General features: G+C 38.0%; 1 protein-coding gene across 23 annotated transcripts in view; it reads right to left on the bottom strand.

Moving 5' to 3' along the window:
• Positions 1-14,612, bottom strand: part of Gphn (gephyrin) — a 467,448-nt gene that overhangs the window by 59,293 nt on the left and 393,543 nt on the right. For all 23 annotated transcript variants that reach the window (XM_006515899.4, XM_017315079.2, XM_006515903.4 and 20 more), the window contains 2 exons: positions 12,453-12,508; positions 2,057-2,176 (listed from right to left, as the gene is read on the bottom strand). In XM_006515899.4, coding sequence (XP_006515962.1) covers positions 2,057-2,176; positions 12,453-12,508 — 176 coding nt within the window. The remainder of the gene's footprint in view (positions 1-2,056; positions 2,177-12,452; positions 12,509-14,612) is intronic.

The following is a 14,612-nucleotide window of genomic DNA, read 5'->3' as shown; positions in this document are numbered from 1 at the left end:
TATATCAGGGTCCTGTCAGCAAAATCTTTTTGGCATCTGCAATAGTGTCTGGGCTTGGTGGTTGTTTATGGGATGGATCCCCAGGTGGGGCAGTCTCTGGATGGTCATTCCTTCAGTCTCTGCTTTGAACTTTGTCTCTGTAATTCCTTCCATGGGTACAGTGTGAACTTTTAAAGAAAGCTCCTGAAAACTTAGGTTTGGTGCCAATAAACAGTACATTCTCTAATTTTCATGGTTTAAAAAAATATCAATTAAACCATTGAATTGTATTTTGTATATAAGATTCTCAAGAATCACATATATATATATACACATATATATGCATATACATGTATATATAAATGATGTACATATATACACACACATGTGATAAATGAAGGTGCCTGTCAACAGCCTCTCTTTTGGTTGCTATGGAGCTCAATATTGTGTCAAGGTTCCCAAATATCTATAGAAATGATGTACAGGTATAGATTCCCAAATACATATAGAAAAGTATAACATGGCTGTAGATTTCTGTAACCTTATAGTAATTATCAATTTTACATTCACAGGTTGTGAATAATATTGTGACACTGGAATTGTGCCTTGTTATCTCATAGTTTGAGGATGCATATGTTCTTCCCTGATGCTAATAAAACTCTGCTTGGGCAGCTTTAAGAGCAGGTCATCTGATCTGTGCCAAAGGTTGAATTTTATATATGAGGAAGATGGAAAAAAAAAAAGAGGAAAATCTCTTTCTGCTTTAAAAAAAAAAAATCTCCAGAACAAGGAAGGTGGTTATCTCTTCCCATGGCTATATTTTATTATTTACTTAATCTACAAGAATATACATTATTTTTTAAATCTCTCCTTCAGAATATAAGATTCCTTAAACTTCACAAAACAGGTATAATTATCAGCCTATAAAACTGTCAAAAATTGTAGTTTTATTCCTAATAGTATGCTTTTAAAAAAGAGGTGTATTTTATGTGTAGGAATGCTTTGCCTGCATGTATATACCACATGTGGGCCTGGTATCCATGAAGCTGAGAAGAGGGTGTTGGATGTCTTGGAAATGGAATTACAATCTGTGTGCTAGGAATCAAACTTTAGTCCTCTGCAAGAGCAGGAAGTACTTTAAACCACTGAACCATCTCCAGCCTGTGCTATTTTTTTAGGGGGTGGTGTGGTCAACTTGACATAAGCAAGAACCACCTGAGAAGAGAAAAAACATCAACTGAGAAAATAAGGCATTTTCTCAATTTAAGATTGATGTGGGGGGTGGGGGGAGCCCAGCTTACTTTGGGTGGTGCCATCCCTGTGCATGTGGAGCAAGCAGACTGAGCAAGCCATGGGAAAGAAGCCAAAAAGCAGCATTCCTCTGTGGTCTCTGCTTCAGTTCCTGCCTTGAGTGCCTGCCCTAACACAGAAGGATTGTGGCCTGTAAGCTGAAAAACCCTTTCCTCTGCAAGCTGCTTCTGCATAGATTTTATCATAGCAATAGAAACGTAACCAGGGCAAGCCACAGTAGTCTGATTTTAAAAATTGGTATTAGTTTTCTTGACAAAATGGCCTATTTAGATCCCATAAAGTATCTCTTATTTGAAACAACGCGGAGGGAATTGACACAAGTTCAATATTTCCAGGCTTTTATTTGATGGCAGAGCTTTTCTCTGAACTGAAAACCAGTGGTGAAAGGGTCATTTGGTTCAAGAACTTGCCCAAAGTCCTTTATATTAAACTCTGATTCCAAGAACACCTTCATCATCTTTATTCGAAGGTAGTAATCTCCATAGCAAAAAGATATGTCAACTGTTAATATCATTGTTTTTATTGTGAAATAATTTCTTTGTTTGCCTGTGAAGATTCTTATGTTAGGCATAGTTCAAATTCTACACTAACAATAGCATAAAAGTTCATCCAATGTCAAAAGATTTTCAATCTTTATGACAGTTATTTACTAGAGACCGACATATTACATTAACACTACCCCCCCCCCCATCCAAGTTAATCTTCTAACACTGTAGAAACTGAGTATGACTTCTAATACTGCCACAGGAACCTGGTGGTGACATACATCATCTGATTCCCTGATGAGTTCAGTATCTTCAACTTGCACTACTGCATCAGCACCGCAGGGGATTGGAGCACCTGTTGTAACCCGCATCACTTGTCCTGGCATTACTGTCTGAGTTGGCTGAAAGTATAAACATAAAAGACAGCTGGTTACTTAGTTGCTTCAAAGGAAAACCTTCAGGGAATATATTATTTTTAGGAAACAAATACTGAAAACTTTTTTTTTTTTTTAGGTATTTTCTTCATTTACATTTCCAGTGCTATCCCAAAAGTTCCCCATACCCTCCCCTCCAACTCCCCTACCCACCCAATCCCACTTCTTGGCCCTAGCTATCTCCTGTACTGAGACTTATAAAGTTTGCACGACCAATGGGACTCTCTTTCCAATGATGGCCGACTAGGCCATCTGCTGATACATATGCAGCTAGATACACGAGCTCCGGGGGGTACTGGTTAGTTCATATAGTTGTTCCACCTATAGGGTTGCAGATCCCTTTAGCTCCTTGGGTACTTTCTCTAGCTCCTCCATTGGGGGCCCTGTGATCCATCCAATAGCTGACTGTGAGCATCCACTTCTGTGTTTGCTAGGCCCCGGCATAGTCTCACATGAGACAGCTATATCAGGGTCCTTTCAGCAAAATCTTGCTAGTGTATGCAATGGTGTCAGCATTTGGAGGCTGATTATGGGATGGATCCCTGGATATGGCAGTCTTTAGATGGTCTATCCTTTTGTCTCAGCTCCAAACTTTGTCTCTGTAACTCCTTCCATGGGTGTTTTGTTCCCAATTCTGAGAAGGGGCAAAGTGTCCACACTTGGGTCTTCGTTCTTCTTGAGTTTCATGTGTTTCGCAAATTGTATCTTATATCTTGGGTATTCTAAATTTCTGGGCTAATATCCACTTATCAGTGAGTACATATCATGTGAGTTCTTTTGTGATTGGGTTATCTCACTCAGGATGATGCACTCCAGGTCCATCCATTTGCCTAGGAATTTCATAAATTCATTCTTTCTAATAGCTGAGTAGTACTCCATTGTGTAAATGTACTATATTTTCTGTATCCATTCTTCTGTTGAGGGGCATCTGGGTTTTTTCCAGCTTCTGGCTATTATAAGTAAGGCTGCTATGAACATAGTGGAGCATGTGTCCTTCTTACCTGTTGGAACATCTTCTGGATATATGCCCAAGAGAGGTATTGCGGGATCCTCCAGTAGTACTATGTCCAATTTTCTGAGAAACCACCAGACTGATTTCCAGAGTGGTTGTACAAGCTTGCAATCCCACCAACAATGGAGGAGTGTTCCTCTTTCTCCACATCCTCGCCAGCATCTGCTGTCACCTGAATTTTTGATCTTAGCCATTTTGACTGGTGCGAGGTGGAATCTCAGGGTTGTTTTGGTTTCATTTCCCTGATGATTAAGGATGCTGAACATTTTTCAGGTGCTTCTCAAGCATTCAGTATTTCTTACGTGAGAATTCTTTGTTTAGCTCTGAGCTCCATTTTTTAAATGGGTTTATATTAGATATTAGTCCCCTATCTGATTTAGGATAGGTAAAGATCCTTTTCCAGTCTGTTGGTGGCCTTTTTGTCTTATTGATGGTGTCTTTTGCCTTACAGAAGCTTTGCAATTTTATGAGGCCCCATTTGTTGATTCTTGATCTTACAGCACAAGCCATTGCTGTTCTATTCAGGAATTTTCCCCCTGTGCCCATATCTTTGAGGCTTTTCCCCACTTTCTCCTCTGTAAGTTTCAGTGTCTCTGGTTTTATGTGGAGTTCCTTGATTTGGCCTTAGTACAAGGAGATAGGAATGGATCAATTCGCATTCTTCTACATGATAACAACCAGTTGCCAGCACCATTTGTTGAAAATGCTGTCTTTTTTCCACTGGATGGTTTTAGCTCCCTTGTCAAAGATCAAGTGACCATAGGTGTGTGGGTTCATTTCTGGGTCTTCAATTCTATTCCATTGGTCTACTTGTCTGTCTCTATACCAGTACCATGCAGTTTTGATCACAATTGCTCTGTAGTAAAGCTTTAGGTCAGGCATGGTGATTCCACCAGAGGTTCTTTTATCCTTGAGAAGAGTTTTTGCTATCCTAGGTTTTTTTGTTATTCCATATGAATTTGCAGATTGCTCTTTCTAATTCGTTGAAGAATTGAGTTGGAATTTTGATGGGGATTGCATTGAATCTGTAGATTGCTTTTGGCAAGATAGCCATTTTTACTATATTGATCCTGCCAATCCATGAGCATGGGACATCTTTCCATCTTCTGAGATCTTCTTTAATTTCTTTCTTCAGAGACTTGAAGTTCTTATCATACAGATCTTTCACTTCCTTAGTTAGAGTCACTCCAAGGTATTTTATATTGTTTGTGACTATTGAGAAGGGTGTTGTTTCCCTAATTTCTTTCTCAGTCAGTTTATCCTTTGTGTAGAGAAAGGCCATTGACTTGTTTGAATTAATTTTATATCCAGCTACTTCACTGAAGCTGTTTGTCAGGTTTATCAGATTTAGGAGTTCTCTGGTGGAATTTTTAGGGTCACTTATATATACTATCATATCATCTGCAAAAAGTGATATTTTGATTTCTTCCTTTCCAATTTGTATCCCCTTGATCTCCTTTTGTTGTCGAATTGCTCTGGCTTGGACTTCAAGTACAATGTTGAATAGGTAGGGAGAAAGTGGGCAGCCTTGTCTAGTCCCTGATTTTAGTGGGAATGCTTCCAGCTTCTCACCATTTACTTTCATGTTGGTTGCTGGTTTGCTGTAGATTGCTTTTATCATGTTTAGGTATGGGCCTTGAATTCCTGATTTTTCCAAGACTTTTATCATGAATGTGTGTTTGATTTTGTCAAATGCTTTCTCCGCATCTAACGAGATGATCATGTGGTTTTTGTCTTTGAGTTTGTTTATATAGTGGATTACATTGATGGATTTCTGTATATTAAACCATCCCTGCACCCCTGGAATGAAACCTACTTGGTCAGGATGGATGATTGTTTTGATGTGTTTTTGGATTCGGTTAGCGAGAATTTAATTGAGGATTTTTGCATCGATATTCATAAGGGAAATTGGTCTGAAGTTCTCTATCTTTGTTGGGTCTTTCTGTGGAATAGGTATCAGAGTAATTGTGGCTTCATAGAATGAATTGGGTAGAGTACCTTCTGCTTCTATTTTGTGGAATAGTTTGTGCAGAACTGGAATTAGATCTTCTTTGAAGGTCTGATAGAACTCTGCACTAAACCCATCTGGTTTTGGGCTTTTTTTGGGAAACTATTAATGACTGCTTCTATTTCTTTAGGGGATATAGGACTGTTTAGATCATTAACCTGATTCTGATTTAACTTTGGTACCTAGTATCTGTCTAGAAATTTGTCCATTTTATCCAGGTTTTCCAGTTTTGTTGAGTATAGCTTTTTGTAGAAGGATCTGATGGTGTTTTGGATTTCTTCAGGATCTGTTGTTATGTCTCCCTTTTCATTTCTGATTTTGTTAATTAGGATGTTGTCCCTGTGCCCTCTAGTGAGTCTGGCTAAGGGTTTATCTATCTTGTTGATTTTCTCAAAGAACCAGCTCCTGGATTGGTTGATTCTTTGAATAGTTCTTCTTGTTTCCACTTGGTTGATTTCGCCCCTGAGTTTGATTATTTCTTGCCGTCTACTCCTCTTGGGTGAATTTGCTTCCTTTTGTTCTAGAGCTTTTAGGTGTGTTGTCAGGCTGCTAATGTATGCTCTCTCTAGTTTCTTTTTGGAGGCACTCAGAGCTATGAGTTTTCCTCTTAGAAATGCTTTCATTGTGTCCCATAAGTTTGGGTATGTTGTGGCTTCATTTTCATTAAACTCTAAAAAGTCTTTAATTTCTTTCTTTATTCCTTCCTTTACCAAGGTATCATTGAGAAGAGTGTTGTTCAGTTTCCAAGTGAATGTTGGCTTTCTACTATTTATGTTGTTATTGACGATTAGCCTTAGTCCATGGTGATCTGATAGGATGCATGGGACAATTTCAATATTTTTGTATCTGTTGAGGCCTGTTTTGTGACCAATTATATGGTCAATTTTGGAGAAGGTACCATGATGAGTTTCCTGTAAGCAGCAAAATGTTGGGTCCTGTTTGTGTAGCCAGTCTGTTTGCCTATGTCTTTTTATTGGGGAATTGAGTCCATTAATATTAAGAGATATTAAGGAAAAGTAATTGTTGCTTCCTATTCTTTTTGTTGTTAGAGTTGGCATTCTGTTCTTGTGGCTGTCTTCTTTTAGGTTTGTTGAAGATTACTTTCTTGCTTTTTCTAGGGCGTGGTTTCCATCCGTGTATTGTTTTTTTTTTTTTTTTCCTGTTATTATCCTTTGAAGGGCTGGATTCGTGGAAAGATAATGTGTGAATTTGGTTTTGTCATGGAATACTTTGGTTTCTCCATCTTAATTGAAGGTTTGGCTGGGTATAGTAGCCTGGGCTGGCATTTGTGTCCTCTTAGTGTCTGTATAATGTCTGTCCAGGATCTTCTGGCTTTCATAGTCAGGTGATAAGTCTGTTGTAATTCTGATAGGCCTGCCTTTATATGTTACTTGACCTTTTTCCCTTACTGCTTTTAATATTCTATTTTTTTATTTGTTGTTCTGATTATCATGTATAGGGAGGAATTTCTTTTCTGGTCCAGTCTATCTGGAGTTCTGTAGGCTTCTTGTATTTTCATGGGCATGTCTTTCTTTAAGTTTGGGAAGTTTTCTTCTATAATTTTGTTGAAGATATTTGCTGGCCCTTTAAGTTGAAAATCTTCATTCTCATCTACTCCTATTATCTGTAGGTTTGGTCTTCTCATTTTGTTTTGGATTTCCTGGATGTTTTGAGTTAGGATCTTTTTGCATTTTGCATTTTCTTTGATTGTAGTGCCAATGTTCTCTATGGAATCTTCCACTCCTGAGATTCTCTCTTCCATCTTTTGTATTCTGTTGCTGATGCTGGCATCTATGGTTCCAGACTTCTTTCCTAGGGTTTCTATGTCCAGCGTTGCACTTTGGGTTTTCTTTATTGTGTCTACTTCCCTTTTTAGGTCTAGTATGGTTTTGTTCATTTCCATCACCTGTTTGGATGTGCTTTCCTGTTTTTAAGTACTTCTACCTGTTTGGTTGTGTTTTCATGTTTTTCTTTAAGGACTTGTAACTCTTTAGCAGTGTTCTCCTGTATTTCTTTAAGTGAGTTATTAAAGTCCTTCTTGATGTCCTCTACCATTATCATGAGATACGCTTTTTAAAACGTGGTCTAGGTTTTCAGGTGTGTTGGGGTGCCCAGGAGTGGTTGAGGTGGGAATGCTGCATTCTGATGATGGTGAGTGGTCTTGGTTTCTGTTAGTAAGATTCTTACGTTTGTCTTTCGCCATCTGGTAATCTCTGGAGTTAGTTGTTATAGTTGTCTCTGGTTAGAGCTTGTTCCTCCCGTGATTCTGTTAGCCTCTATCAGCAGACCTGGGAGACTAGCTCTCTCCTGAGTTTCAGTGGTCTGAGCACTCTCTGCAGGCAAGCTCTCCTCTTGCAGGGAAGGTGCACAGATATCTGGTGTTTGGACCTGCCTCCTGGCAGAAGAGGAAGGCCTGAAACAGGGCCTGTCCTAGAAGCTGTTAGCTTCTGTAGTCCACACTCTCACCTGGGCAGACTAGTCTGGAAGGGATCCAGGAACCAAGATGGCTTCCCCAGGTGCTCCAGCAAAGCCCTCCTGGGAGGGGAGGACACCTGTCCTCTGGCAGGGAAGGTGCCCGGATGTCTGGAGCCCAAAATAGGGTCTAACTCAGAAGCTGTCCTTTAGGCACCTTGGGGGTGTCCTCCCACTCCTCTCCCAGGTGACCCGGAGCTGGCGCCGGCTGGAAGGGACTTGTGACCCTGGTCAGGCTGGGTTTTCTGCTTCCTGTCGAAAACTCTTACAGTTCACTCACTTAGAGCCAGTGTAGTAGAAGCTACCCATAAATAACTGCAGTCACACCAAAGAGTTTGCAACTTGATTTAAGCTGATTTAATTTGTACTTTAAAGTACTTTCTTGGAGCTTTGTCTTGAAGGACTGCCACTTACACTTGACACTATTACTTCTCATTCAAATAATGTGAATTGCATTAACATAAAGTGATTTGAAAATCTGTGAGAAAAATTCCAAGTCATAGGAGATTATGCCTGACAAATATGAAAACCCATCATTTTGATAGTTTGCTGCAGTTCTGTTGTTTGACAAATGTTGTACTTCATTAAGCAATGTTTGGTCCAGAAAAACCATCCAAATTATTTATCTTGAAGAATTTCCTAAATCATGGTATTTCACTTATCAGTTAAAAAAGTCTAAAATGTAGATTTAAATTATTTTAAAACATCCCAGTATGGATTTAAAAAAAAAAAAAAGCATGTATCTCCACGATCCATCTGATAGATTTGTATAGGCCTTCAAGACAACTATCTGTCAGAGGTAATTTAGGACAGAATAGAAGCAAGGAGGTTTCAAAATTACTCCTAAAAGAAAATACTGATCCAATAGTAAAAAATGTTTAAAGTATTCTAGCTTGATTTATTTTTCGTATATGAATATTTTGCCTATATGTATGTATGTTCACCACAAGTGGTCCTATTGCTACCAAAGGTCAGAAGAGGGCATTTGATACTCTGGAACTAGAATTACAGAATTGCAATTGGTTGCAAGTCTCCCTGTGGTGCAGGGAACTTAACAGCAAGTGCTCTTAATTGCTGAACCATCTCTCTAGTCCTATGTTATATGCTTCTTAACACACAGACACAGACACACACACACAGAGACACACACACACACACACACACACACACACACACACACACACGCTCGCGTGCGCTTATGCTTGCACACACACATGCACACACACATGCATGCACACATGTATATACAAACCTTAGACAATGATTAAGGAAAACTATTCCACTACCAGAAGTATAAAGTACTTTATAGTGAGATCAATTAGAAGTTATAGACAGGATATTCTTTATAGTAAGAAAATCCTTGAAAATGTCTTTTATATTGTCAACACAAAAATACCACAAAGTAGCTAATATACTTTGAACCTCTCAATCCACTCTGGGTTAAATATTAAGCTAATTATATATTCTAGAATGTAAATTCTACAAAGGCAAAATATTTGCTCACTTTTGGTTTGCCTCTGCAGATCACACCAATATTTTGTAACCTCTGCTGTGGCCCAGAAGGCTGAGAGCTCTATGGAGTATTTTAAGCAGGTTCCCATCACTTTGGCCTTTTGGATAAGGTTTAGCCAGTGGGACTAGTCAACAGAGAAGTAGATCCGTCACTCCCTTTGTTCTTGTTGCAGTTTGGTGGTGGTTAGGGATTCTTCACTAACTGAAGGCCACAGCTCCTTTTGGAGCTGTCTCATAATTATGAATCTCTCCAGGTTGAGGTGCTATTGTTTTTCTTTTCTCCTTCAGACCTAGAGGTAGTAATGGAATGCCACTTCAGCTAGTTTTTATGTGTGTCTCACATCCTTTTGTGGTTCCTTTTAATTCTGTCCAAACTTTGGGAACAATGTCACATTAATCTTTACAACCTCTCCTTTTCCAGATTTACTCTCTATAATCCTAAAGCCTAGAAAGTGGTTGGCATACACTTGGCAGCATCAAATATTTCTATAACAGATAAATTTGCAGTATCTCATTATTATGATAATTTCATGAAGTATGTATTGCATATTGGTATATACCTCCAGTGTTCTTATCTTTCTCCCATAATCATTGGAGATAGACAAGTGTGATAGATAAGTTCTAGCACAAGTTACATACTTTAAACCCTTTCATTCTGCCAATTCAATAAAATACATTTGAGTGTTGTTCAGAATTGTTACATATTCATGTAAATTTCTGCCAAAATATGCAAGATTTAAAATGAAAAGTTAGGGCTATTGTCTTTTTTAAATTATGCTTTCCAATTGCAGATATCACTTATTATCTGGGACATCCAAAATGTTTTTTTATTAATTCTTTGAAAATTTTGTCCAATGTCTTTTTTTTTTTTTTTTTTTTTTTTGCTTTGCTCTGTGTGTGTGTGTGTGTGTGTGTGTGTGTGTGTGTGTGTGTGTGTTTCAAGACAGGGTTTCTCTGTGTAGCCCTGGCTGTCCTGGAACTCACTTTGTAGACCAGGCTGGCCTCGAACTTAGAAATCTGCCTGTCTCTGCCTCCCAAGTGCTGGGATTAAAGGCGTGCACCACCACCGCCTGGCTGTTCAATGTCTTTTGATCATATCCATTCTCCTCCCCAGCTCTTCCCACATCCTTCCTCACTTCCCTACCCCTCTAACTTGATTCCACCCTCCCCCATCAAATACAGTTTGTGTTATCTGCCTACTGTAGGGTATAAGGTTTGCCCTGAAGTGTGGTAGATACGGGGTATTACACTTACTTTACTTTCAGCAAGCAGCACTCAAATGCCAACAGCTCCTCAGTGAGGGGTGGGGCTTCTTGCCCACCCATGCCCTCTCCTGCAAGCTGCATGAATTTTTGTTTGTCTTGACCTCTTGTAGGTCTTTTATCTGTTATTACAACTGTTAAGTTCATGTGTATTCACTTTGTGTCTAGAAAATACTATTTCTGTAAAGTCATCTACTACTCTGGTTCTTTCCACCCATCTTCTGCCTAGATCCCAGAGCTTTGAGAAGAGGACTGTGATAGAGAAATTATCTGAGACATGTCTTAATGCATATGACCATTTTCTAGCATATTCATTTTTGATGAAAATGTTTTCATGTGAGATATGTGGTTTTTCTAAGAGGGGTTAATGTCCAAACTATCTTCTGGGCCCATGACACACTGAATTTTAAATAGGTCTAAGGAGAATTTTTTGCTAAATAATTTGCATTAGGAAGTAAACCCTAAAGTAAATTTAAGGGCTATTGTTTCTTTTAAAAATTATTATTTTATTCTATGGGTATGGGTATTTTGTTTCTGAGCCATGTCCATGCCTGGTGCCAGAAGAAGGCAAATAATCTGGAACTGGAGCTACTAACAGTGGTGAACTGCCATCTGGGTGCTGGAAATCAAATTTAGGTCCTCTAAAAGAGTAGCAAGTGTTCTGAACCTCTGAGCCATCTCTTCAGCCTAGGCTACTGAACTGAAGCTGAACTATGTTAACTTCATAGCACCTTGGGTTCTATGTCTATTATGTAAATGTATAAGCTCTATTGCAGTTGAATCCCTAATTTTTGCTATTTATTGTTATTACTCTGTATGTATGATGTGTGTGAATCATGGCACTGGTAGATGCTAGAGGACAACCTTCAGGAGACTGTTCTCTCTTTTGTTGTAGATTCCAGAAATCAAACTCAGTTTTCATGCTGTGTGACAAATGTCATTACCAGCTGAGCCATCTGGGTGGCCCTCTATTTTTCTTTAATTTTTGGAATAAATCAACTCTTAAGGTATTTTAATGTGATTATTAAATAATTTAAAATACTAGTTTTATTTTCTTGATTTAGGATCTTGTTGTGTAGCCTAGGCTACCCTGGATCTCACAATCCTCCTGTAAGGTATCAGTGAACGTTAGGATTGTACAAGTACCACCAACCCTGGCAACAATTTTGCTGTTCTCTAAGATCATAAATTCTAGATGGCAGATAAAAGATTCCTACCAGCTTATATAATATTAAACCCAATGTTAAAGATATTACTGGATACATAACACCTTAAATATCTATTTAGATCAGACAATACAACCGGTACATGAAGGAATCAAGCACAAAGGCACATTCTAGAATATGTGACATATTTTCTTTACTCTGTAACATGAGAAAGTATTCTCTCTTAAATTGAAATTTCCTATATGCTTCATACACACACACACACACACACACACACACACACACACCAAGCCTAGCTCTTTTTCCCTCTAAGTAGTAGGTGAAAATAAAATAGCAATAAATAATTTTTAAAAAGGTGTCAGTTTTGGTAAACTACATCTCCATGTCTTCTTTTCTTCCTCAACTTCTCATGTACTTTAAAAATAAACAGGGTTAATATCATCTGTAGAAGGTTGATTCCAACAGTAGTAACTCTGGCTTCCTTATTTAAGCATCTAAGCATTGAGGTGCATGTAGTTCTAGCCAGAAAAATCAAAATTTACAGGAAGAAAAGTCCCCTTGTGAACAATAAAAGAACATTACTTAATGAATCTACATCTATCAATATATAATGAATAATTTTGTTACGTCTCCACAGACATGCCTCATAAGCATTTTCCAGCCCTATGACTTTTCTTTTATCCTTTTGACAGTATTCTAACTAATCCTTCTCTACAACTTCCACAAAATGCTGATATTGGAAACTTATAATTGGATGCCCAGAGTCTGTGAAGCAGAAATCTTCAGTGTCTTTCAGGCTTATGAAGCTCACCTGCTCACCAGCTTGGGATTCCCCAATGATGAAACGATCCCCTGGACCATCAGCAGCTGTGAGATGCAACAGAGCCAAGAATAAATCAGCATGGACTTAGCAAGAAACAAGAACCTAGTATTAAGGCTCTAAAATTTCATTAAAATTATTTCAGGGAAGTGGAGTGTATTTCTGATTTCACAGAGTAGACAATCGCTGTTCTAGGACTGGCTTGATCTTTGGTATGCAACAGATTCTAAGCATCAGCAGAAGTGGATTGATTTGTGTCCTTTCTTGACATCAATGGAGATGGTTTTCATGTATATGATGTGCTTTTCTACCATGATGTTCGTTTGGCTTATCCTTTCAAATGACATGATGATCATGATGATGATGATAATATATTATATTCATGGAGATATATCCATGGACGTATGAATATATCAATTTGCAAACCTAACCTTCTCCAATATTTTTGTAACATTTTTCAGCTTAATATTTTCTTATTTATTTAAAGGGAATTTGGAATATCCATGGACATGAAATAATCCTATTTATGAACTGGAATAGATAAGCTTTATTGCATTGTATTTTCCTCTTAGTATATTTACAGTTCTGGAACTAGATGTTTGCCATGCCAGGTAAGTGCATTATTACTGAGTTACACTACCATTTCTGACTACTTTTATTTTTAGGAGTGAAGAGTATTAAAAAATTATTTTTGTCATAGGATTTTACTGTATGGCCCTGGTTGGGCTGGAACATGCTATGCAGACCAGGTTGGGCTTCAATTTAAGATAGTTCTACACCTGTCTTTCACTTAATGGAATTATAGACATGTATCACTGTGCAAGGTAAAGTTATTTGAATAAATTTTTTGAGCATATATGTACATTTATGTGTGCAAAGGCAAGCACCTGTGTAGGACAGGGCACATGTGGATGTCAGTGAACAGCCTTGCCAACTCTCTTATTTAAAACAGGGCCTTTGACATTTTCCGGCTGTATATGGTGGGGTAGCTGGTTCATGAGCTTCTGCTCTTCCTTCCATCTCCCTATAGAAATAGGATTAGAGACACTTATGCTTGGTACCTGAGAATTTGAGCTCAGGTCCTCAAGGTTACTTGGCAAGTACTTTCACCGACTAAGTTTTCTCCCTAGCTCTTTTTTTTTTTTTTTTTTTGGTTTTTCTAGACAGGGTTTCTCTGTATAGCCCTGGCTGTCCTGGAACTCACTTTGTAGACCAGGCTGGCCTCGAACTCAGAAATCTGCCTGCCTCTGGCTCCCAAGTGCTGGGATTATAGGTGTGCGCCACCATGCCTGGCTCTCCCTAGCTCTTAAAGCCACTAATTTTTAAATTGGAAAAAAGAAAAAAATCCAGAATTGGGGTTAAAAAAAAAGCCTTTGTTGTTTAGTCTCACCCATTTCTTCTTCAATGACACAGTAAGGTAATGACTTGGAAAAAAGAAAAAAGAATTTCTAGAGAATATTATGTTTTATTAAATATATTATTTGGGTTTAAGATCAATACTACTGGTAATATAAGGCCTATCTAATGAGTTTTATGATCACTACTGTAATTTTCATGTCATTTGATATAGCAAGGTATTTGGGGCCTAAATATGGAGGTGATTACACCTTATATATGAATACTTAATTATATTTGCTGTAACAGTGACAATTAAACAACTTTTTCTATTTTAAAGAGGACATGTGAAGTAATTTTATTCTTTCCTTTCTTCTCCCCTTTTGTCCGTTCTTAATGGGGTACCACTTTGTAGTACAAGCTGGTCTGTAGTTCATCACATAACCTACAGTTCTTGGATTTCCACTGAGTGCTAGGATTACAGACATGCACTCTCATGTGTGGTTGTTTCTTTAAGCATAAGGCATTATTTTTTCTAAAGGCTTAAATAAAATATTGTTTGAGTCACTAGTTTCTTTCTTAGTCATTTTTATTAGATATTTTCTTTATATACATTTCAAATTTCAAATGCACTATTTTTCACAGTTGACCTTTGTTAGTTGATCTTTGATGTAGAGAGGGACAAAAATTAACATAGACTAGCCTGGTCTACAGACTGAATTCCAGGACAGCCAGAGCTAAACAGAGGAACCCTGTCTTGAAAAACAAAACAAAACAAAAAAATTAACATAGAATCCCTTTTATTACTACATGTTG

Source organism: Mus musculus, chromosome 12, assembly GCF_000001635.26.
Source record: "Mus musculus strain C57BL/6J chromosome 12, GRCm38.p6 C57BL/6J".
Classification (NCBI taxonomy): domain Eukaryota; kingdom Metazoa; phylum Chordata; class Mammalia; order Rodentia; family Muridae; genus Mus; species Mus musculus.
The sequence above is the reverse complement of the archived record's forward strand: the minus strand, read 5'-3'. Positions and strand labels throughout refer to the sequence as shown.